This window comes from Ramularia collo-cygni, assembly GCF_900074925.1.
Source record: "Ramularia collo-cygni strain URUG2 genome assembly, contig: RCC_scaffold11, whole genome shotgun sequence".
Classification (NCBI taxonomy): domain Eukaryota; kingdom Fungi; phylum Ascomycota; class Dothideomycetes; order Mycosphaerellales; family Mycosphaerellaceae; genus Ramularia; species Ramularia collo-cygni.
The window spans coordinates 632,582-659,897 of NW_019716265.1; the positions used below are offsets into that span (position 1 = coordinate 632,582).

Below are 27,316 nucleotides of genomic sequence, written 5' to 3' on the forward strand. Positions count from 1 at the left end.
GCTCTGGTGTAGTTAGAGGTCTTGGCAGGAATGGACTACACGGATATTACATGCAGCAGCGAGGCTTCAAAGGAGTTTTCATAATGCTTTTCGGGGATGCTTTTTTCGCATGGTTTGATTGTATTATATATTTCAAGGCAAACAATTATAGCAAACAGGCCGCAAAGAGGCTGTCCATGGCTATATCAGCTGGCTTCCCAGCACGTAGGCGTGAACGATAAGCTAGATCACACTTTTCAACCTGTATAACGTGCATTTTCTTTCTATATTTTCTGCTCCGAGCTTTGAGATGATGATGAAGCTTATCTTATCTTTGTACATTCACTCTGAATCGGCTGCATGTTTTCGTCATCGTGGCTACAAAATTTGTGGTCGATTGGATTCTGAATCTTTCCCCAAACACCAACACCACCATTACCGCCACCCCCTATTCCCAAACCACAACCATTGCCCAAGCATCCTTTGGTCAAGCGCATCGCAGTATTCAGCACCCTCGTCAACAGGTAGTAAGTTTCTCCATGAGCGCGCGATGTTCTCTAAGCCGWGTCTGATAATGGACTAGAAGATAGAACACTCTTTTCCTCGCATCGACACCACTGTGCAAGCTACGCGGAATCCAACACTAGCACAGTAAACCACCGCGCGTCACCTTGCTCAAGGCTTCGAGTTGGCAACCTCGACATCAASCCGATCCATTAAAAGATCATCACCCTCTGTCAGACTTCACCATGTCCTCGGGTACCGCCTCCTTGAAGTGCAGCCATTCAAACTGTAGCTTCGAGACAAACGACCATGAAGCCCTTGCCGCGCATCTCCAGGAATCAAGCACAGACGGTACTCGATGGGTTTGCCAGGGACCTAAGTGCAATGCCAAGTTTTGCTGTACGCAAGCGATGGATTGTAAGGGCGGGCACAACTACACATGTAACAAGTTCGTCCCGTGGGCAACATCGCGCAAATACGGACGCAAGATGCCCGTGAACTCCAGACTCGAGGTGATGTCCCGAAKGTCGGCGGCTCAGATTGCTGGAACCGCACCTAGTGGTCCTCCAAAGGGGTTCTCGAGACGTAAGGTACCCGGCAAGCGTAAGGCTGTCAAACAGAACAAGAAACAACACGAGGAACAGGCCGATAAAAAGGACGAGGACGAGGAAGRGGGAGACGAGGGTAGCGAAGACAAGGAAGACTTTGAGTTGGACAATCTTGCGTCCGATGAGTCTCAAGACGATGACGAGTCCGATAGCGACAACAGCGACTTCGAGGTCAAGGCGCGCGCACGTTGGTATCGCAAGCCTCGCGCTCCCACTCAGCTAAGCTCGTCTCGGAAGCGCAAGGCTACGGGAAAGGATGGCATTGAAGACAATGCGTATGAGCCGCCAATGAAGCGTGTCACTCGATCTCGCAACTTGCAAGTACTCACGACAGGAAGCTCCCCCGACAACTCTGACCGTGCCACGGGCGACTGGCCCACTACCAAGTCACTCACCATTGCAAAGAAAGCGAAGATCCCGTTGCGTCTGGACAGCACGACTAAGGCACCCAAAGGAGGTTCCAACACGAAGCCTCGCATGCTCCAAGCGACTTTGAAGTCTAGCTCAACTCGAGCATCCAACACAGCACGAAAGCAACGCGAGGTCCTTCCGCACTCTATTCCAACGGCCGCACAAGAAGGAGAGGAGGAGGAAGGGGCCGAGAAAGAAGGCGTCTGGCATTACGATCAAGTGGACGACGACAATGCGAACATGCTTGGCGCAATCTCGCAAGCTAAACCCGCCAAGATCACTCGTGCCTCCAGCGCAGACATGGAGGCTGAAGCGTACATCAAGCCGCACCACTACGGCTGTACGCAGTGCCTTTCACATCACGCCACCATCCAAGATGCGCAGGCTCATGCAGCGCAGTCCAACCGCGACATGGAACGCTGGGAGTGCATGGGCTGCTCCGCGCCATTCTGCGGCTCTGTCAAGGAGTTCCTGTCCCTACACTTCGAGGTCTGCGGTCTGCTAAAGGACCACATGAATCGCAATAACATTCCATGGTCGCGTCACTCTGACCCTGAGTTTCTCGCAATGGCGAATCAGTCAGAGAAGCGTCGCAGCTGGCCAGCTCGTAACAGTATTCGCACGGACACGATCCATACGACTGGAGACAAGACAAAGTTCGCGTGGGCGACTGTTTCACGGGACTGGAGTGCTCAGGTCCTGAAGCATACGAGCAATATATTCTGGGACGGGCACAGCTGGGTCAACGTCAATCACGCCGAGGAGGATGAGACTACGCATGAAGACAACCACCTTGTTGCCATGACACCTCGCGCTATGCCCAACGCCATCTCCGAAGCCACTACATCTGAGAACGGAAGCGGCACTAGTAACGACAGCCAAGCTGGTACTATTGCAGGCGATGCGAATGGTGAGACAATGGTTCCCGGTGCCAACGACGCCGAATTCTGGGCTGCGGCGGAGGGGTTTCTTGAAGATGGCGAGGAGCAGCTATGGGCTCACATGTTTGGCGGAGACCAGATCGAGGCTACGGGAGAGGAGGCCTCTGAAGACCAAGGGGGTCAGACGTGGACTCCGATGCCCCGCGGTATGTTTGATGAGTTTGATTGAACGATGTGAAGGGGATCCGGCGGATGATGTAAGACTATCTGCCTCTCTATCATATGCCGTGTCATCACAGGATGAATGATGGATTGATGCATTGTACACAGCCATAAAGCTAYGATATGGTTAGCGACCTGGTAGGGAGGAGAGCCACAAAGCAGACTACACGGACACAACAAAGAGGCTTTGATAAGGAGTTTACACTAGTCTAGATTTTGCGAATGGAGCGTGCATTTTCTTTCTCTGATCTTCGAAACGATTAGAAAACTTTCTCTACTCTATCAACTGCATATTTGTTTCTTCTTTCATGATGCCTMATTCTCCTGATGGTTTGTCGTAGCGACGTACGTTCTGGCTGAATCTACAGCACGAATGCTCCCATATGTCAGGGCAAAGGCGACTAAGAGCCGAAGAAGAAGAAGCGTACCGCACGCTCTCGTAACCTGTTCGTTTCCTCTCCTCCAGCACCGCGTCGTATCGACGAAGTTCTAGTTTATTCTACAATACATTTTTCCGCATATATCAATCCAGCTCTCCCCTCTTGCTACCATTTCGCTCTCCATACTCTACTTGTTACATCTTATCTCGATTCACTCCATCGCAGCACGTTTAATTCTCATTCACATTCAAGATGCGACACCTACAGAGACCTTCACACGGCTGGTATCTGGAAAATATCCACAATCGCATGAAAAGTCCAACTTTACCATTGTCAGCAGGAAAATTATATACTCATTCACACATTTGCACGAGATGCTGTCGCTGCTGAAGGCTGCCATTGTCGTTCACTCTTTTTTCTACAGTACTTTCCAATGGCTAAATACTACACTGGATCTTCTACACTTTCTCTCTTCACAACATCGATCATCTCCCCAACAACCAACAGCGAAACTCTTCCTCAAGCACCACCAATCCAAACATCAACAACCACCACCACAGCAAGATTCTCTTGACAATGTCTGGAACACATCAGACCCCCCCTTCCGTCGGTACCTTCTTGGTATTGACAAACAACCTCCGAGCGCGCGACCTTGCCGGCGAAATCGTCGACTTGGCCCAGAACTCCACCATAAAAGTATTCAACGTCAACACGCTTCCAGGCAAGTCTAACCTCCCATCCAACTCGAAACTCCCAGCTAACAGAAACACACAGGCTGGTCCATCCTGCAAAACCAAGCAGGTTGGTACGCTCCCGTCCGCGACGAAGACGTCCGCCTGATCTCGGTGCCGGCCGCACAACAAAACGGCCAACCTCCTTTCCCACCCGCACCACTCGCAGACAGCACCGTCCAGGACACCTTGGAGGCCGAACCCACCGATCTGGTCGTGGTTGAGAATGTCGTCGTCTGCGATAGCCATGGTCGAGGATTGGCGATCGCTGCCGGTAGTGTTGTGTCAATTTTCGCACACAACCCAAATACTTGTAAGTTTCTGAGTGCTGCGCTTTGACTTGAAGGATACTGATTTAATAATAGCAGTTGCCTGGTTTCGCATTGCGGATGGACAGACTTTCGTTGTGGATGCGCGGCGACCTGTTCGGATGAACATTGTTCCGCCTCCGCAGAACTTCGGGCTAGCTTCGCAGGCGAGTGTCGATCCGTTGGCACCAGACCAGGGTCAAGTTGTCGAAAGTATTGAGCAGTCAGAAGCGCATGATCTTGTGGATCAGGGCGTTGAGGTGGCTCCTCTCTCTGCGCCATCCCCCCGAATAGGAGGAGGCAAAGAGCGCCCTGAGGCTGAGCAGGAGGCCTCAGAGACGGCTCAACAGGGCGATCTGCAATCCGCAGCGCCCGTTCACTCCGAGCATTCTCGCCTCGATCATCAGACACCAGCCCCGCCGCCAGTTGATAACCTCGAGCGCTCTGAGCCAGCTGAGTTGGGCGAGGCATTAGCGGTGGAGCCAGCTTTCACCGAGCACCCGGAGCCCAACGCCTTACTCCTCCCAACATGGCTTCCCGCAGCACAGCCTGAAGTCCCCGAGCCGCATCCAGTCGATCAGAGCTACTTGCGAGGAGTACAAGCCTCCGCCGAAACCTTCTCGGGCACGGACACTGACTTTTGCGAGCATTGTTTCTCGTTCACGCTCGACCACGCTGATCATTGTCCATACTACACATGGACATGATAGTAAGATCAAGGGCTGGAGAGTGGAGGGAGAGGAGGGCTTTGATGACTTGAGCGGTTTCTTGGGTTTGGCAGATGGGAGAGATGCTTTTGCGGTAGCTGGACTACCTGTGGATTGCTTCCTTTACACGAGTTTATGACTTGACGATATCAGCGCAGTAGTAACTTTTAATTTGAACGACAGTACCTTGAATAATTGTGATGGTTTTCAGTTACGCAGATATCCCACTACACGAAGCAAGGCGCTATTGTGACGTTTGTTCTTTTAGCTTCAGAAGAGTTGTCCAAGCTCACGATCAGTATGCTCGACTTCTACAGGAAACATCGGAGTTGGAGATGGAACAGAGACTGTAAGGGGCGGTCATTCACACCTATGTTGCGGAGAGCCGTCGTCTCTTTTCTCTACCTTGTAGTTATGCGTTCTAGCAACGCAGAAACCCGCCGAAGCGGGTGACTTGGTACGACTAGTACATCTCTTTCCCGTACATAGCGAGCTAAGCTGACGGATGCGATGCTCAACCTTCCGCCGAGATCTCTGGAATGGAGATGAGAGCGAGACTCGGGCTATAGTGGTCAGACATGGAGAGCAGCAAGCACTTGAAGAGGAACAAGACCTTCATGCAAACACTGCAGAGGTGCCCATGGGATCTAAGTTGCCAGCGATCCGTTTCGACCAATCTGGACTCAGTAAGCAAGACCGAATAGCAGCGACGCTATACACTTACGTTACGAAAATTTTCATCTCCATCGCTGTCATTCTTGCCTAGTGATTTATGCATTTAGACCACGCAAAATGTAACGTCCGGTGCCCGATTGTGTTGGTTCAGCGCCCGATTATGTTGGTTAAAGTACTCATTTCAGCTCGTCTCTCGCCAAATTTTTAAAGGCGATGGACGAGTTGCATGGATGGTGCCTTTCCATATACCAACAATGAGGAATCATCCTTTGATCAAGATGAACCCATCCGCGTCGAAGATGACTCGAGACTGATTTTTACCAAAGTTTGAGCCGCGACAACTCCCACCGGCCCAGGCAGACGCGGATGGGGAGAGGGAGTATGGCGCTATTTTCGACATCAACGGTGGAGAGGATCCTGTTGATGACATTGGGAATCTGTAGGGAAGGATGACGAGACTCAACGTCCAGCAGCCCTGTTGTGATCCCGCTGCCTAATACCGTTATTAACCCTCTTCATTCAAACTCAGCAGATTTTTCAGCAAAGCTTTAGCGCGCAACATATTGTCCAGCCAGGACCGTAAAGTCCTCCTATGCGGCATAATGGAGATTCAAGACCATTTCCTCTTCCGTCGTTGAATACTACACCTGACACTACGACTCCGCCTTAAGTGTTGAGATATTAGAGACTTTCTTAAGAGCAGCTTTAAGGAGGAGGAGCGTATACGAGGAACGATGGTGGTCGAGCTGATTATAAGAGATCGTGTAGCACGAAAGTCTATGGAACTTATTGCAGCAAGGGGATTCGACACTAGGTATTGGGTACATAGGAATTGAAGCCAGCGATCACAAAATTCATATAAGCCAACAATGAGCTCAATCCATCAGCAATTGAAGAAGTTATGTGGTATGCAACAACATGGATTTCGGTGATGGTCGGCCAAGCATTCTGACTTCTTGACGCCTGCTGTAATATCAAATTTCAATCCACCCCTTTCAACTCTTCAGGAATCCTTCCCTCCCTCTCAATCACCTCATGCTTCTCCTGTCGAACCTGCAATAACCGACAAGCCACAGTRGCAAAGAAGAGGAAAATCCCCATGGCGATCATAGCCCCTAAATCATCAAAGTCAGCCAAACAAAAAAACTTGATTGATTAAGATGAAGAGAAGAAGAAAACTCACAAGATCCCTCCACCCAATCCGGTCCCTGCGTAGTATTATAAAACAACAGACTCCAAAACAAATACACAGCCACACTAAACAAATTCATACTAGCAAGCACCACAGCCCTCTTAGCATCATCCCCACGCATCAAATCATTCGCCCAAGCAAACGTAACCGTCTGCCCCGCAAACTGGCATCCATTCAAAATCAAAGCGGCGAAACGCGCGGGACGACCTAATTCCGGATGGAGAAACAATGCACCTGATAGGATGGCGGTGAAGGATAAGAGGATTCCTACGTGCCAGCGCGGGCGGTTACTGGAATCGGAATACCAACCTAGGATCAAGGTGGCGAGGATGCCCATTCCGGAGACTGAGGTCGGGATGTAGTTTACTTGGGTTATGGGGTAGTCGTTGGTGCTGCGGAGGTAGAGTTGCATTATGGCGTTTGTGGAGTACATTTCTGTGTTGGAGCCTGCGATCCAGAGGATTACGAAGCTATGATAAAGGGGTGAGAATGTTAGCTCTGAAGGCAGGGGATCTGGGATGAATATGGTTTGACTTACCCCCACCAGTGCCAGCTAAGGACTACACGTTTGATGAGACTCCAGCCTAGAGTTCCGCGTTGCTTGGCGACTTCGGGAAGACGCTCGACTGCCATGATTTTTTCCGCCGGGGTGAGATATTTGGCTACGGAACTGTTGGGAGTGTCGGGGAAGAAGAGGAAGCCGCTGGAACAAGTGAGGTGAGGCCGTCAGTGGAGTTCTCGAATGTGGAAGCTAGTGGGATGGGATGATTGTAGTTTTGACTTACTAGATGGCCACGGGGAAGGTGATTAAAAAGTCGATAACAAAGAGCCATCTCCTGGAAAGAAGAGGCGAGGATTAGTATACTGTTCATGTAATGAGATGTTAGGGAGGTGCATTTCTCACCATCCAGCCAAACCTTGAACGCCATCCAAGCTCTCGAAGATGGCTAGAGAAGAACATTTCCAAGTCAGTCCCAAGCATTTCACAACATAAACACACATGGTACACAACTCACAGCCCTGCATAATCCCCGAGAACATGGTCCCAGCAAGTCCCGAGCTGGTGAAAATGGCCGTTCGCTTTCCAATCTCCTAGAAACCAGTCAGCCCATCACACACCCCAAACAATCCGAGTCCAAATCCAAGAGATCGGGGTCGGTCAGTCATCAGTCATCACACGTACATCAGGTTTATACCAAGCCCCCAAAATCCAATGCACGCCCACAAAACAGCTCGCCTCAAAGAATCCCTGAAAAAAGCGAATGACCATAATCTGCCACGGATGATTCGTAAAGCCCGTTCCCAGAGTCAACAGTCCCCAACACAAAACGGTCGTCGGCAACCAAATCCTCGGGGGAACTTTCTGTAGGATGAGGTTGTTGGGGATTTGACCCAGGAGGTATCCGCCGTAGAAGATGGTGTTGATTTGATTGAGTTGGGTGCCTTTGAAATTCAAGTCTTCGCGCATGCCGGAGACGTAGGCGTTGTTGAGGTTGGCGCGGTCGAGGTAGTTGACCTGGATGTTGATGTGAATATTAGCTCTTTGTACGTGGATGAATGCCAGTGGTATGAGGTTATTATTTACCCAATACATCAAACAAACGAAAGAGAGGACGAAAAAATCAATCTTTCGAAGGAGAATCGTTTCCGCTCTCGTGGCAGGCGGGACGCCCCAGACCGCCACGCGGATTTTGTAGAGTATCCCCATCGCCCTCGGTGTGTATGTATAAAGATGTGTAGGTCCAAGTTCCTGAATTGTTTTGGAACGTTTGGGGGCCAGACGGCTGCCGATAGCGGATGCGAGTCCGAAGAGACGATGGCTTCACATAGATAGATAGCTATCTACCGTATGTATGGGATATTGCAGGCCTATCTTTCGCGTAACTTACCGCTCCCGGATTCAGAGATCGCGATGGTTTTAGCGTGGATGAAGGGAGAGGTGGTGAAAGGCGGCAGTGTATTTAGCCGGGGGTCGGCTATGGCATTCAATTCGCTATTGCCGTCTTCGATAAAAGGCACGCATTCCTACAATTTGTTGGAAGTGGTGGTATGGGAGGAGACATGTATAGATCTTGACCTAAATGATAGCGGTGACCCGCCTCCGCGATCGGGAGAGCGGCGGGGAGGAATAGCATTGTAGGCGAGAGGGCGGGCAGGAAGGATGCCGGAGTCGGCTTCGGGATAAAGATGTGGACGCCAAGACTGATCGGCCGGAGACTTTCTGATCCCATCCTATCCAATCCCTTTCTCCCTCCTTCGCCTTGTGGTTTTCTTGGTACTCTTCAAGCTATGAGGCTCTAGCAAAGAATGTGCCAAGCGCACTGCTCTCTCTATATATGACCACGGCATATCCAATCGTATTGTTAGGCTCGGTAGAATCTATAAGATCCTATTCATTATGACAATTCTGTGAAGCATACGATTGGATCATTTACTTCTATGCATCTTCCTCACATGTCTTTAGTCAATCAATTTGTGAAGGAGAAGGAGAAGATGGGAACGGATGAGGCGCGTCGTCAACATCAAGACTTCAATTCTTCATTGAAATCATCCCCATCCCATCAAAATTCTTCAACCCCTCAGCCTCTCCCTGCAATTCCTCCTCTCCCTCCTCTCCCCCAATACCAACCCCCTCAAACCTCCCCTCCAAACTCCTCAACTCCCTCCTCCTAACCTGCTCTCTCGCCCTCCTAACCTCAAAATATTCATGTCCTGTCACACAACCCCTCGTGGGAACTGTTACAAGTGGATTTCTTTCACGAGCGCATGACAATTCTATAGGATGTGCTGTCACGACATTCATTGAGATGTTGTTTTCGTTCGAGATGCTGGTCATGTCGGCGGTGGATGTGTTGAAGATGCAGATGGGATATGAGAATGAGAATGAGGTGGATGATGGAGAAGAAGGGAGAGGTATGCCCACTACGAAGAAGAGAGGAGGTGTTTGCTGTAGAAGGATAAAGCGTAGATGGATAGAAGAAAGGGAGAGAATGACAGGCATTGTTGCGAGGCCCATCAAGTCATTGACCAGCGAGATGGCCGTGTTTTGAGCCGATATTTCCTGTCCATGTCGATTTTCATGTTTTAAATCCACTTGTCTCTGGGAATATGGCGTTTGGCGAGGATTTCCCTCGTGTTGGAGAGGCGTGTTTTGCATTGCAGGCTTTCCACCAGCTAGGCCCTTGAACCAAAGCGACGTGGTATTATCGTACAGATTGTAGTGTACACCTCCCGCAGATTCTGTCCTTGCCAGTCTGTCAGTCCATTCCATACATATCCCCCCTTCGCTATGCCGTTGGTATCTTCAATTTTTTGTACAAAAGAGCACCTCCCATCATCAATTCTCATTGCTGTGAGTGCATCACTTCTTATCCGCGAAATCCGAGGCCTGCAAATTCCTCGTCATACTGGGCAATTTGACGACCAAACCATCCAATTCCTTGCTCATGACCACCTGACACCCCAAGCGACTCGTCTCGGTCAATCCAAATGCCAGATCCAGCATGTCATTCTCGTCGTCTGAAGGTTCTTCCTACGAAAGTCACAATGTCCCGTCAGCAATTCATTCCTTCCATCCTCGACTTGTATTTTCTTTCCCATATCTCCCAACATGACTCACCATTTTATCAAAGGTCTCCTCATCTGTCACAATGACATGACACGTACTGCAGGCGCAACTGCCCCCACATGCGCCTTCCATTTCCAAATCATTCGACTGGGCGATATCCAGCAGGTTATCTCCATCGGCGACGGTAAAGGTCCAGTCGACGCCGTCCTTGTCGATGAAGGTGACTTTTCGTTCTTGTCCGGGAGCGGGAGGGGTGAGTTCATTGTGTCGTCGGGGTGGGGAGGTGTGGAAGGGTTGTCGTTGGGGGATGTTGACGGTCGTTCTTCTTCTTGACGTCGACGCAAAGTAGGCGGGAGGCGATGGTTTGGAGAGTATGCGTCGAGCTGTGGGGAGGAGGTGCTGACGGAGGAGCGACATGGTGGGTGGGAATGGGGATTGGGAATGTCGGGGTGGGAGGTGGGATAGAATGTCAATGTCATGCATGCATGAATAATCGGCGCCACACTTGGGGCTGAAGTGAAGTGAACATCAGCACGCAAGGCCCGGAGGAATTGAAGATTGCCGCTCTACATGCAGCACCGAACCATTCTATGCTCTCTGCATCAACAGCAGCACGGAGAAGGAGACATGTTGTATAAGACATCTGCATCACCGCAATGCTGCTTCTCCTCCTGCTTAGAGCGCCCTGTCGTCGTCGATTCCATACAAATCAACTCCACCGGCCTGTGATTGGCTGGACTGCACTGAACTTCCCGGCCAAAGATCGACACAGGGTCTGTCGGCTCATGCCGCGTGCTCGGTGACGCTCCGCCGCATACCAGCATCACGCCGGGCTGGACCAACTTCCTCTACCTTACCCTCCCGTCTCCTCCTCTCTCGCAACCAACATGGATCCTTCGCGCTTCCCCATGGCCAAATCTACCGACCCCAATCCACTGCGACCGTATTACATCCCGCCCTCAATCGGCACCTCGCCCAACAGAATCTCCCCATCATCACAACACCCGTCACCGCCTGCTTCCTCCTCCTACGCCCGCGAACTCCTCCCCGACTTGGACTTGGCCTCGACGGGGAATGAAGCATGGCAGGTCACGCGCAGTTTGTTGGATACGCTGGCTTGGAGATATACCTCCACGTTGTTGGCGCAACCGTTTGATGTGGCCAAGACGCTGCTGCAAATCCACCAACCCGGAGGAGATGTGCCCGTGTTGAAGGAAAAGGTGCGGACGAGGAGATATTCCACGGAAGAAGAGGATGAAAGCGAAGAGACGAGTAAGGATGATGAAATGCCGGATTACTTCTCCCAAACCGCCCCATCCCCCAAAATCCCCCGCTCCGATTCCCACAAGAAGCGCTCGTCCAAGCCAAGGAGGACATCACCATCTCCCGCTTCATCTCCATCTTCATCTCCCTCGACACCCTCGCATTCCCTTCGTCTGACCAAACCGGCGAGTGTCATGCACGCCATTTCCCAACTCTACTCCACTTCCGGCGCCGTCGGCCTGTGGCGCGCCTCCAACACCACTTTCCTCTACTCTATTCTACTTCGCACTACCGACACTTTTATTCGCTCTCTCTTGCTGGCAATCCTGGGCCTTCCCGACATTCCCTCCCCTGCTTCCGCCGGTCTGGCTCCCGGTCTCACCACTCCTCTCGCTGCGGGCTTCAGCGGGATTGATCTCTCGGACAGTCCGAATCCATTGGCATCTCTGATCGTCATTGCCATTTCCAGCTCTTTGACGGGTTTGTTCCTCCTCCCACTGGATATGGTACGCACGAGATTAATCCTCACTCCAACCCATCATGCTCCGAGAGGCCTCGTACAAAACCTGCGACGATTGCCCACCCTCGTCGCTCCATCCATCCTCTACCTCCCAACAGCACTCTACCACGCCATCCCCAATACCTTCTCCGCCGCCCTCCCTCTCTTCTTGCGAAGGAACCTTCGCATCACCCCCGAATCCTCCCCCTCCCTCTGGTCTATGGCAACCTTCACCACCACCCTCGCCGAACTCTTCATCCGTCTCCCATTGGAAACCGTCGTGCGAAGAGCCCAAGTCTCAGTCATGAAAAAGGAAGACACCGAATTACCCATGATCGTTTCTCCGGCGGCGTATAAAGGCGTCTGGGGTACCGTCTATCACATTTTATACGTCGAAGGCGAGCGGGCGGAGAAGGGCAGAGATGGAATGATCCGGACGCGAAAGGGCCAGGGTGTGCATGGTTTGGTGAGGGGGTGGAGGATTGGTTTCTGGGGTTTGGTGGGTGTTTGGGGTGCTGGGGCGTTGGGAGCCGAGGGCAAGGGGAGGGAGTTTTAGTCGTATTGAGGGCAAGGAGAGAGGTGGTTTATGGGGATTGACAGCGACAGTGACAGTAGAGATGGTTTGGATTGATGCACGATTGATGGATGGATGGATGATACCCCCCTTTGCGAAGAGGCAACACTGCGAGCACAGCTTTTCTTCTTCTTCAAATGACTCCCTATAATGAGTTCAGGTTCGTTTCTTGTTCATCCTACTTGTCGATGATATTTTTGAAAATGGACTCGACTTGAATACTCTCTCCTCCACGCACCAAATCTTCCAACTTCCCTCCTTATTATGTACGTACGCCGTGGATAGGTGGTCATCCTTGCTGACACGTACAGCTCGGACRGGATATCATCAATTACATCCTACACTACGAATGAAATGAATGGGAAGCAGGACTCTGAATCAACTGTTTCTTCCTTGGCCAACGACAGACTATGTAAGTGTATGTCTATCCATCCTCGTCAATACCCACCCCGGCAATGATGGCCATCTACTGTTCCCTCGTCAATCTTCCCTTCTCTCAATGACAGTAGCAAAACAGATACGAAAGTCTCCCCGGCCTCCACAAAGACCATGATTTTTCACCACACCTATCCTTGCTCACTCCTCATCACTGCTGGCATGCGTGCTGAGAAGCCAAGATGCGATCCTCTCAAAGCTCATCATGGTGGATGCCGTCCATCATGACCAATGCATCATCATCGTCAGGACACATCCAGCTTCCCTTGGGCGGCTTGGCGGAGCATCCATCTTCATGAAGCCGCTTGGTAATTTCCTTTGCCACTTTTTGCTCCAACTTCATTGCCGCATCATTCTTTCGTCTGCTGTCCGCCTTCTGCTTGTCGTTGGAGTCCCAGTCGGGTACCTTCTTCACTCCCCGCACGACATCCAGCGCGTACCAAACAAAGTTCTCCGAGTTCCGCCTGGCGTACCAGGGAGAGTACTCGGCCAATGCCCGTATATGAGGAGGTTGTCGGACGTCGCACATCGTATGCTCGCCCACTTCGTCGCATGCTCGCAAAAATGTACGCGGACCCTCTGGCACGCCGTTCCAACCTTCCATCCACACACTGACAGGAATCCCGGTCTTCACGAATGGGGTGTCTATGACTGTAAACGTCAGTCAGCCAAGGTTCCTATCACGATGCCGTTCAAACAGTGACCTACTTGGAAAGGGCTCTTCCCTGAGCAAATTGCCCCCGAAGGCGGCCGCCGGGATAAGATGCGTCATTTCGTGGAAAAGGTTTTCAGTCCTGGACCAACGCTCTGCATATTCGCGGGCATGCTCTTCCCCCGGATTGACAGTCATCCATGGGGWACCTTCCAACTCGAACCAAAAGGGACACAGTGTGATGGTATTATCGGGAGAACCATGCTTTGACCCGGGCCACGACTGCGGATACCCACGACGGCCCAACGCATCTGGAACCACATATGCGTACACTTCCTCTTTATTACACTTGTCAAAAGTATCTTGGCAGCTGAAGTCGAGCCGGTCAAGTGCCGATCTCAAGAAGCGGAAAACACCTGCATGATCCGAGTCAGCTCTCATTTCGAACATTGCTGTCGGTAATGCACTCACCGCTGACGGCATTTTCTTCGATGCTTGGGCTCGTCATGTTTCCAAAGTACAAAGTTTGCAACCAGAGTGCCTCCGTCTGGTTGAGATTTTCCCACTCCGGTGCTCCTGGTAGCTTGCCAGCGATAGGGCGGACTGAAATCTGGGATCCGTCCGCGGCTTGGAGGCCGCGAGTAATCAGGGTATAGTTGAGCCATTGCTCGAGGTGGAGTTTTGCCATGGCGATGGCCATCTGATTGTCAGCGGTACAACCCCGTGTTCGGGGTACAATTTCTTTGGTGATTTTCGCGAGAGAGTCAATGGTCTGTCTTTCCTCCTCGTATGTGATCTCTTTCCACATGCGAGGCGAGGATGATGATGCTCCCCATGAGATGGTGGGCTCGATGTAGATGGAGAGCAAGCTGAGGAGGCCAAGGCCTGGGATCATGGAGTACTACAGCATGTTGGAGGCCGGCGTGCAGAACTGCTTGATTTGATGGGTTGGTGAAAGGCGGCCGCTTTGATGAACCGCTTGGGCGAAGTGTTACTGCTGTTGGTGGTGTTGACGGAATGCTGTTGGATTGGATGGCGATGATGGTGATATTGATGGTGATGATGATGTTGTTGGTGATGGTGTTGATGGTGTTATTGTTGATGATGAGAGTGTAAGGTAAGTGTTGGTAAAGAGGCAAGAAGAGAGAAGCTTGCATGCGACAACAAAAACAGAAGGATCAGACTGGACAAGAGCAGGCACATTCCCCCCACGAGCATTCAAAAGGTAGTTGTGACCTGGAAACACCAATCCACTTTCTTCACACTACCTAAGGTAAAAGTATGCCGACCACCTCAATGGAAATTACGCAAGGAAAGATCGTAGTGTTGGATCAAAATTACTTCCTTCCATGAGGCAGTCATTATACGTAAGTAAATCTCAAGCTCGAGACGAAAACCACAATACTTCCATTAATGTGTATCAGCTTGTACAAAAGTCGAGTGGATTGCGAACCCTCTCGAGGGATTGAGGATTAGTGACATGACTGGGTCGGTGCCATCTAGAATTGTGCACATCTTGCTGTAGTGCAGTCGGGGCACTTTCATTCATTCAGTACAAGATCTGCAATGAACTCCTCAAAGATCTTAATTACGCTCTGTTTTGAAGCTTGGTTTCATCACGCCCGTTCAAGATGGCGAAGCTAGGTATAATGCCGTCGCTTTCGTTCTCCTTTCCTCACCACAACTCCCCTGACTACATCCCATGCTACCATCAGCGATTCCGGATCTCAGACTCTCCTACACCGTACAATTCGACATGGAATCAAAGTACCCGTATGATAGATGACTTTCCGCGGGAGGAGAAACATCATCAGGCTTTCCAATGTAGAAGATACAATAGCAAGCCATTCCGGCTCGCTTGTAGTATATTCGAGCTTGACTCATCTGATTCTCTTCCGGTCATCAAGCCGCTCTGTGACTTGGGCTCGATTGATGCTCCCGTTTCAAACTTCTTGTTAAGCTCCTATGCCAATTGCTAACGCAAGATGTCGATTTTCATGCTCTGATGAGTTGAGCTAACTGTGAGGTATAATTCTTCTTCTTCTTCTATGGAGCTCGGAGGTTGTCGCTAGCGGTTATATTTACTAGATCAGCATGCTAAGGCACGATGTCTTTACTCTCATACAATGTAGAGCTCCTCCTCTTCTTCACACGTACGATCGGTCTCTCAGGAGAGGTATGTAAAGATCGTGCGTTTGGAGGAGGTGATGTAGATGTTCCACAGCCGCGCCATAGCTTCTTTCAGTAGAACGAGTAGCTCGATTATACGTAAAGTGGGATCCCGAGTCGAAAAGCTAGGAACTCAAGGGACATAAGAACCCAATGTAGCGACTTGTGCTGGGGATAGGCAATGCCTTTGGAGTATCTGGCGGAAGAAGAATCTCCTTTCCTACCCTAACCCTAATGAGAGCAAGGATTAATAGGAGGTAACCGTCTCGTTTTGAGAATGAGACAGGAAGTTCATCTATCAACCTAACAAGATTCTACTCCAAACTTACCCGGTGTCAAATCCGACCCCTTGTAAATAGACTTACTCAAAAAAGTGAGTTCCGTCTTCAAATCCCAATTGCGATTCAACTCGCACGCATGTAGCCATTCGCATCACACAAGACCATTGGCAGGGACAGATGTGGAAATGGAAGCCGTGCAAACCCTAGAGCTGATAGCCGTCGGTACTGTCGTATGTGTGTGTAGGTAGAAACTACTCATAAGCTCCATCGCGTAAGGAGGACTTCTCTCGGCATGTGCAAGAAGTCATACCTAAACGACTGTAACGATTGAGAATCTCGCTGCAATGACTCCCAGATCGAAGACTTGGCTTCTTCACCGATATGAAGATGGCGCAAAGAGTTGCAATCCTTGCAAGTCTCCCGGCGTTCTCTAGTAGGAGAAAGGCCGTGTATATGCTTAGAATTAGAATCAAAACCACAGCCGCTAAGCCAAACTTCAGACCAAATCACTACGACAATTACTGCCTGGTCGTCATATTCAGTAAGTGTACCTTAGGAGAAAATGCCGAGGAAAGGGGACGAGAAGAGAAGAGAAGAGAGGAGATGTATCTACTCAACACCCAGATAAGCAGACAAACCTGACATGATCCTACACTACGGCACATGTGGTCGCCGAGGAGGCACAGTGTAGTGCTACACTTCAATGAAGCTTTTCGAAGGATTCGTTTCGAGAAGTTTATTGAAGGGTAAGCTTTGTGATGATCATTTCATCTTGCTTATGGATTGGTCTGGCTGGTGCAAGTCCTTGATGGCCGCAGGTTAGGGTGTATGAGACGTGAGAGTAAGGTAGTATAGAAAGCTGCGTGACGTGGAGAGTCGTGTGGGTGTTGCGTTTCTAAAAGTGAATGACTCGATGGAGATGGAGTTAGTGACGCAAAGGAAGCGAAGAAGCGAAGGAAAGTAAAGTATCTAGAGATTGTTGGACGTGTTGATCGGTGGGGTAGGTAGAGTGGTATCCGGTTCACGTGGCTCAGTCCGAGGTCATGTAGGCAACTAACTACCTTCAACATCATCCTCTACTTCAAACACTCAACAACCGACCAAACCAACTCAAACCAACTCCTCAAAGCCTCGACCTTGCTCTTCCATCCTAAGAAACTAATTGTCGAGCCAAAAAAGAAATCATGCCGGAAAAACAAAGCTTCAACTTCACCTCCATGGACTGGGAAGCCTACACAAAATTCCGCCCCATCTATCCCCAAGAACTCTACTCCAAAATCTACGCTCACCATGACTCTCACCTTGGTGCATATTCCTCAGCAATTGACATCGGAGCAGGAGTCGGGATCGTAAGCATTGAATTAATCAAAAAGTTCTCCCACGTCACAGTCACCGATCCCTCAGAAGCATACGTCTCCTCGGCCAAATCGCTCTTTGCAAAATATCCCCAGGACAAGATCGATTTCCTCACCACAAAAGCAGAGGAAATAAGTCTCGAGAATTTACCCAAGAAGGGGGAGAAAGTCGATTTGGTCACAGCGGCGGAATGTCTTCATTGGGCAGATGTCGAGACCGCTATGCCACGGATTGCAGAAGTGTTGAAGCCTCATGGAACTTTTGCTACTTGGATGTATGGTGTCAAGCCCATTTTCTCCGAACATCAAACTGGGAAGAATTCAGCAGAGGTGATTAAAATCTTCTTTGACATCTATGACAAAATGTTTCATCGATACAATACCACGCTGGAGCCGCCGACTGAGAGTTCTGGTGGGGCGGCTATGACTGCTAGACTCGATCATATGCCTTTTGATCCCGAATTGTGGAAGGATGTGCGGAGGATCTATAATAATGTGGATGCGCCGATGGTTCAGGAGGGTATGCCTACTCGGGCGTCCAAGGTCTCTGAGGGAGAGAAGTGTGAAAAGTTTGAGAATGAGAAGTTGCTGGTTCAGGATGCTGATTATGAGTATCTGGAGGGATATCTTGTGAATTGGATTCCGCCGATCAAGGTCAAGGAATGGGGTCAAGAGGAACTTGCGAGCTTGAAGAAGGCCATGGATGGACAGAAGATTGAGATTACTTGGCCTCTTGTGTTGATTCTTGCTACCAAGAAGTAGAGTTATCCGTCTGGTTATTATCAGCGGGGAATATCCATCAATACCGATAGATCTCCTCCTCGACTTGCTTCAGTCTATTTACATCGCATATACCAAGTGCTCGATCCACGCAATGTCTAATCATGTTCTGGGTATCAATAGCGTCTGTCATCTTCGCCTCTCTCGTATATCTCAAATTCCTCTATTACCGGGTGAAGCACGCAGCTTCAATCAGCCATATGGAAGCCATGGTGCATCCAGCCAAGTCCAAGTCCACAGGGGCGTGCTTTGGTCATTGTCGGACATTGTTTGGGGTCCAATTTGTCTATGTCGGGGCTCCTCGAAGACAGTCCTCAAATTGAGAGATCTGCCGCCTTCATGCTCCTTCCCTGTCCTGACCTCGCGTGGAGGACCTCTGCGTGGTTTCAGCAGATGCCGTGGATGGACGCCATCATCCCCTTGCGATTTCTGTTGCGATTCTTTCTTTTTATCTCCATTTGAGCATATTGTCACGAGCCGATTTCGTGCTACCTTCAGAGGGAGCCCCAGGCGCATATCCAGGTGAATGGTTTCGGTCCATCCAGAAGCACAGATTTTCACTCATCTGCCACCCCATATGACTTTCTGGTCCCAACTCTCGGGATCCCCTATCGTATCATCTCCAGTCTTATGGCCATGTCGCCCTCATCATACCGTGGAGGAGGCTGCTCAAAACTAGAGCCCAGCGAGGATGAGTAGTGCACCGATGTTGAGTATTGTATCGATGCCGAGTAGGGTAGTGTCAAGGAGCGCCGATCACTCAGCGACCAGCCATAACTACTCAACTCGGACCGTGGACCTTCCGCTACCACCCCGTCTTCCCCTGCACCTACACTCATAGCCTTTGGCGGAGCTTGATCTATAGCCTTGACTTCCGCGTCAATTCGTCTTGCTCGCCTGTAAAATACGAAGCCGTATATAGTTTGGCCTCCACTGGTTAATCTGCACGTTAACCAGACGTCAGTATTCAGCAGGAATTCCAATAGAATAGTAGATAAGGAGCGGAATCTTACATGAGAACTGCCTCGGCACTCAATTGGAATAGGCCGACCATTTTTGGAGGTACCAGAAAACTGCATGCCAGAATAACCGCCCACAGGATGAATAAACTCGCATTCGGGATCAAGATGCGTATAGGACGAGCCCGGTAGATTGCGGAGTATATGGTAAGGCAAATTGTGATGATGCTGGCAATGAGGTATGCAATGGCCCACGCTTGCCAAGGGGAGGAAGCGGAACCATAGTTGAGATTMGCGACGGACCAAACGAGGGCGACTATCACGGCAGCTAGAGTCAGAATCCAAAAGGCAATGAGGTGAATGACTTTTGTTTTGCGATGCTGCGAGGGGATTGTTGGGGAGGAGGTGGGCGACATGTCTTTTGAGGGGAGATGAAGTCGCGAGTCGGGAAGGGAACATGATACAATGGAATGGGACTCTGCGGCATTATCCGTTGATGTAAACTCTAATCATCCTTCGCGTCGATGGATTACGCTTTCTTGTTTTATACTCTGTACAAGCTGCTCCATTTTGGGACCGGACGTCGTCGAAATGGGAAAATGTGGAGCGCGGGAGGATTTGGTCAAGTTCGATGGAGTGGATGCATCTTCCTGCCTGAGGCTTCAACATCTCAGAGCAGGCTCTTCTTCGGGATCATGTCAAGCTGACCACTGACAGCTAGCTGCCTCTCAGCTGGCAAGACCTAGCAGAGCATGTGAACAGATAAGAGTGAATATATTCATCGCGCACTAATTCATTGCCGTCCGTTCGAGATCCATATATATAGATGGACACACTTCCCTTCGACGAGAGCTCCCATCTCTCCCACAGCCATCACAGTGCTGAGGAAAATGGGAACGAGACAGGCCGAAGGAGAGTGAGCAGAGCATGCGATTCTTGCCACATTTCACGTCGACGTTGCGATGGTCAACAGCCCTGCTCATGTTGTGTTCGTAAGTCGATGTAGTCATTCACGAGCCTCTGCGATGATATCTTTGAATCTAGCTTACCTCCTCTAGAGACCAAAAGAAATTGCCAGTATGAGAGACTGCAGAAACGCAGGGGAAGATTGTCAAGAATGCGGCAATCTATTCATGGAATCTCCCAGAAATCACATCAGGATGGTTCTCACGGCCCTGGAGTTAACGATCGAGGAGTTTCGAGTCCCATGCTTGTGGAAGGGCATAATACGGCTCTGTCAATGAATGACAACCCAAACCACCACGGCGTAGGTCTACTCCTTCAGGACTTTGATGTCTCCCAGGCAGACTTTGGCTATGAAATGTGCGACTTTCTCGATGAGTGGTCGATAGAAGCACATGATACCTCAGCAGTCGCCACGGGGCGAGATATGATCAATTCGATCAACCATACCAGTGTCGAAGCAAGTCCCCCAGATCGTGTGCGAGGTCTGACACAGACACGGGACATGCGTCTTAGAGGGCGTCGACAACCAGCAGATCGATCCAACATCGAGCATGAGCAAGCAGGACGGGGATCAGTCCGACGAAACCAAGACGACCAGTCAAACGGGATCTACCCAGTACTTGAACCACTTCTCCCCGAGCTCCGAAAAATCATGTCAGATTCGGTATCATCTGATCTACTCAAAGCCTACTTTGAGATAAATCCGCTCAAAGGGTCTCCAAAGATTTCCCTCGTGCCATGCTCTGTGTTGAACAAGCAATCATTCTTGACCCGCAAGAATCCCAGAAAAACGAGCAACGTGCTTCTAGCAAGCATGCTATGGCTTTCAGCTCAAGAAGCCGACATCCCATTATTCGAATCCAACGTGGCAAAAAGAAAGGACATTCGAAGAAAACTCCTGCGACTTACAACCCAGCTTCTCAAACCTTTAAGTGAGGTCGCTTTTGTGGGGTATGTGAGTGAGATGAACTCGCAATACTTTGACGAATGTCTGGCGTACGTGCATCTTGCAATGGTCACATCTGCGAGTGCATTCAAGCGGGCGAGTCTTCGTTGGTGGAACATGGCTTTTTCTCTGGCGCGCGAAATCAACTTACACCTACCTACCGATACTTCCAGTATAGGTGAWACTCCAGCAATTTCTCCAGCATCATCCTGCACAAGCAACACATCTCAACATCCAACTGGAGATGGTGAGAGATCTCCCGATAGGATCGAAGCGGGGAGAGAGCGAGTCAGAGCCTGGTGGTTTCTATACACAATGGACCGACACATTTCTCTTCTATTCAACAAACCCCTTTATCTCTTGGACTCCGAATGCTCGAACTTGGAACGATTCATCGACGAAGATCCCCTAACCCAAACCTCGGATATCAATCTCTTGCCTTCAAATCCCACTGGTCCATCCTACTATTGCACAGGTCCACACTTCTTTCAATTCTTCACCCCTCTAAGCTCTCTACTCGGCGAAATCATCTACTTCACCCAAGCTCGCCACCATCCCAGATTCGGCATATCACCCGTATCATTCGAGGATTGGAGCAACTGGCACGACGCCATCTCAACACGCCTAGAAAATTTCCACCAAAGTTTAGAGGTCTTACATCCGAGCACGTCGAGGACGAATCATCAAACAGAACCCGATAATCCTTCTCCCTATCGTTGCCAAGTCGCTTACGCATATGGAGAATTCTTCGTCCATGTTTTACAAGTATTACTAGCTGGAAGATGGGACCCCCTAGCAATTCTGGACCAATCCGAGAATCTTCTCGCCTCGAATGAATATCAGAATGTTGTGAAACATGCTTTGAGCTCCGCGGATGCTCTTCAAAAGGCCATGGAACTCGATCCCGGATTACAATTCATGGCGTTTTATTTGGGGATTTACCTCTTCCAAGCAAGTCTTCCTTTTCTTTGCATTGCTGATCGGCTGGGTGCGGAGACGGATGAGCAGACGATTAAAGCTTGTCAGGTTTTGATTCATGGGCTTGAGGTTAGTACTTCGCAGACTTCTTGTGAATATCAGGTATGTTTTGTTGAGATTTATTGGCTTGCTGGATGGATACTTATACTTATACTTATATGTGGAATATAGACGGCTATGGTTACGGCGCTAAGAACGTCACTTTTGGAAATGCAGGGACGTGTGGTTGATAGTAATGGAGAGAATCGATTGCAGAGGAGACGATTGCTTCGGAAATTCGACTGGACGGCTGAAGGAAGGGGTGCTGGATGCTGATGAATCTTCTTGGACACGACTATGGGTATTGACGCTACTGAGCCATGAGACCAAAACCTGCCCTGCATTGAATAGACGGCATTTCGTATAACACACCTCCCAAGGTGAACATCTCAATGCTGCAAACAAAAGTCAGATCACATGGAAGGAGATTCAGCACTATACTTCCAGACAACACTTACCGCAATATCCTCCCACTTCTCCCACCCGCGCCCAGCCACTTGCTTGAGCTGTTCATCCGTAATCTGCGCCCCAGTAGTGAAATACCCAGCATTAATCTTCGCATCAATTTCCACGCGGGAATCCTCAGGAATCATTTCTAGAAAAAACATAACCAGTCAGTCCAAAAAACCGCATTCCAGCTTCCCCAATCTAACTCACCATCAGGAATAGGAACCCGTTCCAAAATCGGTATCCCCGACTCAACAATCGCATCATACTTCATATTACTCATAGAAAGCATCTTATCAATCTTGCAAATCCCCAACCAATGCAAAATATCCGGCATCAGCGCCTGAAATCGCATATCCCTCACCCCAGCAACATTTTCCGTACGTTGGAAATACTTATCCGCCGTATCCCCTCCTCTTTTTCTCGCATTATAGACCAAATATTTCACAACTTCTCCCAAAGCACGACCTTCTTTGCGGAAATATATCGCGATTCCAGAACCTCCATTTTGAGCTTCGCGGATCGCTTCGCGGATTCCGAAAGCGAGATAGGGGCGGCAGGTACAGATGTCTGATTGGAAGACATCGCTTCCGTTACATTCGTCGTGGACTCGAAGGGCTAGACGGACGGTGGGATCTGAGATTCGTTCGGGGGGGCCGAAGATGTAAACTGTAAGGCCACCGATAGGAGGGAGGAAGACTTTCAAATCCGGTCTGGTGATTAATTCGGGATAACTTCCTCCCATCTGCTCGAATAACACGCGACGGAGATGACTTTCGGAAATTCCAAAGCGCTCGGCTACTCCGGGGAGATACCAGACGGGCTCAACGGCGACTTTGGTGACTTTTACATCTCCCTGACTGTTCAAGACAACATCCCCATCAACGGGAAGATTACCTTCTTTAATCGCCTCGGAGATTTCAGCGACTCGCATCGTAGCTCTCGTAATGGCAATCGTAGGTCTCACATCCTTTCCCTCCTTCAATTCCTTCGCGAAAGCAGTAGAAACAATRTGACCAAACGGGTCCATGGCAACAATCTTCTTCGCATCCGACCATGAGGGTTTGGGAGTGAAATCGAATGTCGGGTAAGTGTTGGTGAAATCCGGTCGGAAATTCATGGGGAGATCTCCTGCGGCTACTGCGAGGGCGTTGTAGACTGAATATGAGCCGCCGTGGGCTCCTATGGCGTTGCGGGTGTAGATGTGATCTCCGGATCGTGAGAGGAGGATTGGACCTCGTTCTGAGGGGGTTGTGGCTCCCCATTGTAGTTCGGCTGGGGAGACGCCGCTTGATTTGGGATATGTGGTTAACTGTGAAAAAGGTGAGATGAGACCAATTGGGATTGTATGTTTTACACACTGTGATTTTGTTGCTGAGTCCGTCATTCGTTACTCGCGTCACAGAGGGCGGTTGGATTAGTACTTGCGTAGGAGCCATCTTGTGCTTGATGAAAGTGGTGATTTTGTACGAAATGAGTACTGTCTACTTGACCTTGAAGGATAGACGCAACGGGGATCATTGCTTTATCATAGCTGAAGACCTACCTCGATGTCTATCGTGAACGTACGGCTTTGCGGGTATTCTCACAGACCGTTTCGGGATTTAGTAGATAGACTCGGGCGGGCTTGGCAGTTGAGCGGCTGAGCCTCCTTTCTTCCTATCTCGTTCGAATGGGATCTTGCAGGTGACAACTTCGGATCTCGATTGCTGTACTCGTAAGATAATGCATGCTCATGCTCATGGCCGTGATTAGATTTCTTCTTCCAGTTGATAGGAGTGTAGGCGGCTTATCGCGTGAAGTTTACTGGAGTGAGGTTTCGAGGATCGTTTGCCCTGTCCACGGCTCGACTCCCATATTCATAGGTCTTCTCATCCAGCCGCATTCTTCGCACCACGTAGGCGTGTAGTGTTCACGTGAAAGTTGTGAACTGGCAGTTTATTGTAGCAAGGACGTTGGAGAACTCCAGGTCTTGGAATTTTGCCTACCACGGGAGCCGCCGGATGATATCGCTCTCATTGGTTGAACTTGATTGACCATTTGATTGCAGGCAGTTTAAATTTCTCAATAAATCCCTCCATGTCGTCCATCACAAACTTCATCGACCAGACATCATCAATACAATAATCATCATCAATTCCGGAAATACAATCGATCTCCCATATCTCCCACCCCCGGCACAACTTTCCCCGCAGGACTCAATTCCTGCACATCTCCCACAAAGAACTGCACACCAGTCGGATGCACCTTTGTAATACGCTCAATAGCTTCATTTGTAGCGAGCAGAGCCACGACGATGATCTTCTCAATTCCCCACCGCCTGTGATCACTCGTCAGCTTTGTTATATATTGGGGAGGGGGACATACTCACTTCAAACTATCAATCGCCGCAGTAACAGTAGCCCCCGTAGCAAGAAGCGGATCAACAATAAGTCCATTCTTAGCCGCTTCCCCTTCTGTAGGAATATTATTATAATATTCAATGGCTTCCAGCGTAGTCGAGTCTCGGAAGAGACCGAGATGATAGACGGAAGTGGGATGGGAAGGACAGAGAATTTCCAATGTTGCGTCGACCATTGCGAGGCCACTTCGCATGACGGGTACTACGATTGTATGGTCTGAAGAGGAGATTTCGCGGGAGGCTTCTGTGGCTAGGATGTAGGTGGCTTGGGTTACGAGGCTTCGGACTTGGGCTGCTGGCGTTGAGCGGTCTTCTAGGAGGGATAGTTTTCCTTTGAGGCAGGGGTGGCGGACTATGTTGATGGTTTCGCTGGGCATTGTTATGGTGGGTTGATTTGATATGAGGTGAGGTGAGTTGGGTGAAGGGGGATTGATTGAAGAAGGGGAGGTATCTCTTTTGCAAGAGGGAAGGGCGGGCATTCATTCGTTCTTATCATGTCTGACTGTCTCTACTCCTCATTCCTCATGCGCGGGATGTCTAACCGCAATCGCTTCTACGGTGTCTCTATATCCATGCTACTACAACATCGCCCAAGACGATAGGTAATTTGATATGGCTTGCGGGTCTTTGCGATAATAGCCGCATTTGCGGTTAATAGCCACGGACTCCACTCCGACTCCACTGCCTCACCGACCCATCCCATCCAACAACATATCGGAACATCACCTGTAGCGTCCCCATCATCCCCGAACGAAAAGCAACACAAAAGCCATGTCCTCCGAATCAAATTACGAATATCTGCTCACACTCCCAAGTGTCCGAGAACAAGCGAAAATCGTCTACGAAGCCGCATTAGAAGGCCAACTTACCAACTTCAACCTCCATCAAGACAAACTCGACTCCGCCGCAGACTATGTCGTGAATCTCATTCTCGTAAGCAAACAAAACAACCTGGCACAAAATCATATATCTCCCTACATCCCCTAACAAAGGTCTTCAGAGAGATTGGACCCCCTCCCAATTCCCCCAAATCCCACCCCACGGACGATGGCAACATTTCCACGCGGGAGGACTTCCCCGCCTCGACAATCTCGTCGAAGAAATGCGTTCCAACGGAATCGAGGAGCGGGAACGTGCTCGTCGTGTGATTGATGTTATTGTCGTTTCTGTACTGCTGGATGCTGGAGCTGGGGATGAGTGGAAGTTCACCGAGGGGGATTTAAAAATTGGACGGAGTGAGGGGTTGGCTGTTGCTAGTTTTCATGCTTTTCAGGCGGGAATTTTTGGGAAGGAGTGTGTTGATGGTGAGTTACTGAGAGGGGAGACGATGGTGCAAGACTGACGATTAATCAATTTAGCCAATGTTCTGTCCTCTCTAAATGTAGAGGATTTCACGGCAGCCATGCAATCGACGCCAGAAAATCCTCTTCTCGGAGTAAAGGAGAGATGTGCCTTGTTGAAAAGTCTCGGTGCTTCTCTAATCAAGATGCCTGAGATCTTTGGTTCCAACCCCTCCAGACCAGGGAATATCATCAGTAACGTCCATCACTGTTATTCTCCCCACTATCAACATCCCCTTCTAACCCCCAATCAAAAAACAGACTACCTCCTATCAAACACCTCTCCAGAAAATGAAAAACTCCTAAATTTCCAACTCCTCTGGTCCACCCTCCAAACCCTCCTCCTACCAGCCTGGCCCACAACAGACCGCACAACCCTAAATTCCAAAGCACTAGGCGACGCCTGGCCCCTTCTCATCCTCGCCMAAAAAAAATCCAGTAGTCCACAAGGAGGCCCCGGCATACAACCTTTCCACAAACTCACCCAATGGCTCGCTTATTCCCTAACATCAGCCATCTGTCGTCTGCTCCCCGACACGAAATGGGATAATCTGGACTCCCTAACCGGCCTTCCCGAATACCGTAATGGAGGTTTTTTAATCGATACGGGAGTTCTGAGTTTAAAACCTGAAGTTCTATCAAGAGGTTTACAAGCAAGTCCCACACCTCCCCTCCCGTTATTCGCTCCGGGGGATGATGTGATTGTGGAATGGCGGGCTTTGACTGTGAATTTGTTGGATATTGTTACGGGGCAAGTTAACGAGAAATTGCGGGGGAAATTCGGGGAGGAGGTGCAGAGGTTGAGTTTGGCTCAGGTGTTGGAGGCTGGGACTTGGAAGGCTGGGAGGGAACTTGCGCGGGAATTGAGGGGGGATTTGGGGGGTTGTAGTCCGATTTTGACGATTAGTGATGGGACGCTGTTTTGATTCATGGCGATCGTGGCTTTTTCTTACGGGGACGTAGAGGGATATAGCATGTGGATTTTGGCTGTGAGGGATGTTCGAACTTCCATATCCTATAATCTTCCGCTGATGATTAGGGAAGTCCTGCTCGTTCTTTACGGTCT

The 27,316-nt window shown here is 49.9% G+C and overlaps 11 protein-coding genes; 5 read left to right on the forward strand and 6 right to left on the reverse strand.

Annotated features, from left to right (window-relative positions):
* Window positions 1-728: 728 nt before the first annotated feature.
* Window positions 729-2,612, forward strand: RCC_07327 (uncharacterized protein; the record flags this gene model as incomplete). Its single annotated transcript, XM_023772585.1, has 1 exon — window positions 729-2,612. The coding sequence occupies one exon, from the start codon at window positions 729-731 to the stop codon at window positions 2,610-2,612; it is 1,884 nt and encodes a 627-aa protein (XP_023628353.1).
* A 3,775-nt stretch (window positions 2,613-6,387) lies between these two features.
* Window positions 6,388-8,306, reverse strand: RCC_07328 (related to permease of the major facilitator superfamily; the record flags this gene model as incomplete). XM_023772586.1 has 8 exons in its annotated part: window positions 6,388-6,521; window positions 6,590-7,068; window positions 7,137-7,301; window positions 7,384-7,434; window positions 7,503-7,545; window positions 7,615-7,690; window positions 7,782-8,114; window positions 8,184-8,306. The coding sequence occupies 8 exons, from the start codon at window positions 8,304-8,306 to the stop codon at window positions 6,388-6,390; spliced, it is 1,404 nt and encodes a 467-aa protein (XP_023628354.1).
* A 1,653-nt stretch (window positions 8,307-9,959) lies between these two features.
* On the reverse strand, window positions 9,960-10,583 carry RCC_07329 (probable electron transfer protein; the record flags this gene model as incomplete). XM_023772587.1 has 2 exons in its annotated part: window positions 9,960-10,130; window positions 10,218-10,583. The coding sequence occupies 2 exons, from the start codon at window positions 10,581-10,583 to the stop codon at window positions 9,960-9,962; spliced, it is 537 nt and encodes a 178-aa protein (XP_023628355.1).
* A 470-nt stretch (window positions 10,584-11,053) lies between these two features.
* On the forward strand, window positions 11,054-12,484 carry RCC_07330 (uncharacterized protein; the record flags this gene model as incomplete). The annotated part of the gene is made up of 1 exon (XM_023772588.1): window positions 11,054-12,484. One exon carries the CDS (start codon window positions 11,054-11,056, stop codon window positions 12,482-12,484), a length of 1,431 nt encoding a protein of 476 aa, XP_023628356.1.
* Window positions 12,485-14,019: 1,535 nt separating this feature from the next.
* On the reverse strand, window positions 14,020-14,484 carry RCC_07331 (uncharacterized protein; the record flags this gene model as incomplete). Its single annotated transcript, XM_023772589.1, has 1 exon — window positions 14,020-14,484. One exon carries the CDS (start codon window positions 14,482-14,484, stop codon window positions 14,020-14,022), a length of 465 nt encoding a protein of 154 aa, XP_023628357.1.
* A 2,739-nt stretch (window positions 14,485-17,223) lies between these two features.
* RCC_07332 (uncharacterized protein) lies at window positions 17,224-18,156 on the forward strand (the record flags this gene model as incomplete). Its single annotated transcript, XM_023772590.1, has 1 exon — window positions 17,224-18,156. The coding sequence occupies one exon, from the start codon at window positions 17,224-17,226 to the stop codon at window positions 18,154-18,156; it is 933 nt and encodes a 310-aa protein (XP_023628358.1).
* Window positions 18,157-18,782: 626 nt separating this feature from the next.
* RCC_07333 (uncharacterized protein) lies at window positions 18,783-19,228 on the reverse strand (the record flags this gene model as incomplete). XM_023772591.1 has 2 exons in its annotated part: window positions 18,783-19,116; window positions 19,188-19,228. The coding sequence occupies 2 exons, from the start codon at window positions 19,226-19,228 to the stop codon at window positions 18,783-18,785; spliced, it is 375 nt and encodes a 124-aa protein (XP_023628359.1).
* Window positions 19,229-19,959: 731 nt separating this feature from the next.
* RCC_07334 (uncharacterized protein) lies at window positions 19,960-22,338 on the forward strand (the record flags this gene model as incomplete). XM_023772592.1 has 3 exons in its annotated part: window positions 19,960-20,125; window positions 20,192-22,125; window positions 22,195-22,338. 3 exons carry the CDS (start codon window positions 19,960-19,962, stop codon window positions 22,336-22,338), a joined length of 2,244 nt encoding a protein of 747 aa, XP_023628360.1.
* Window positions 22,339-22,475: 137 nt separating this feature from the next.
* RCC_07335 (probable bifunctional GTP cyclohydrolase II/3, 4-dihydroxy-2butanone-4-phosphate synthase) lies at window positions 22,476-23,948 on the reverse strand (the record flags this gene model as incomplete). XM_023772593.1 has 3 exons in its annotated part: window positions 22,476-22,657; window positions 22,720-23,821; window positions 23,871-23,948. 3 exons carry the CDS (start codon window positions 23,946-23,948, stop codon window positions 22,476-22,478), a joined length of 1,362 nt encoding a protein of 453 aa, XP_023628361.1.
* A 694-nt stretch (window positions 23,949-24,642) lies between these two features.
* Window positions 24,643-25,287, reverse strand: RCC_07336 (related to Putative uracil phosphoribosyltransferase urg2; the record flags this gene model as incomplete). XM_023772594.1 has 2 exons in its annotated part: window positions 24,643-24,829; window positions 24,881-25,287. The coding sequence occupies 2 exons, from the start codon at window positions 25,285-25,287 to the stop codon at window positions 24,643-24,645; spliced, it is 594 nt and encodes a 197-aa protein (XP_023628362.1).
* Window positions 25,288-25,681: 394 nt separating this feature from the next.
* Window positions 25,682-27,176, forward strand: RCC_07337 (related to Protein urg3; the record flags this gene model as incomplete). XM_023772595.1 has 4 exons in its annotated part: window positions 25,682-25,843; window positions 25,911-26,214; window positions 26,269-26,445; window positions 26,512-27,176. 4 exons carry the CDS (start codon window positions 25,682-25,684, stop codon window positions 27,174-27,176), a joined length of 1,308 nt encoding a protein of 435 aa, XP_023628363.1.
* Between the last annotated feature and the right edge of the window lie 140 nt (window positions 27,177-27,316).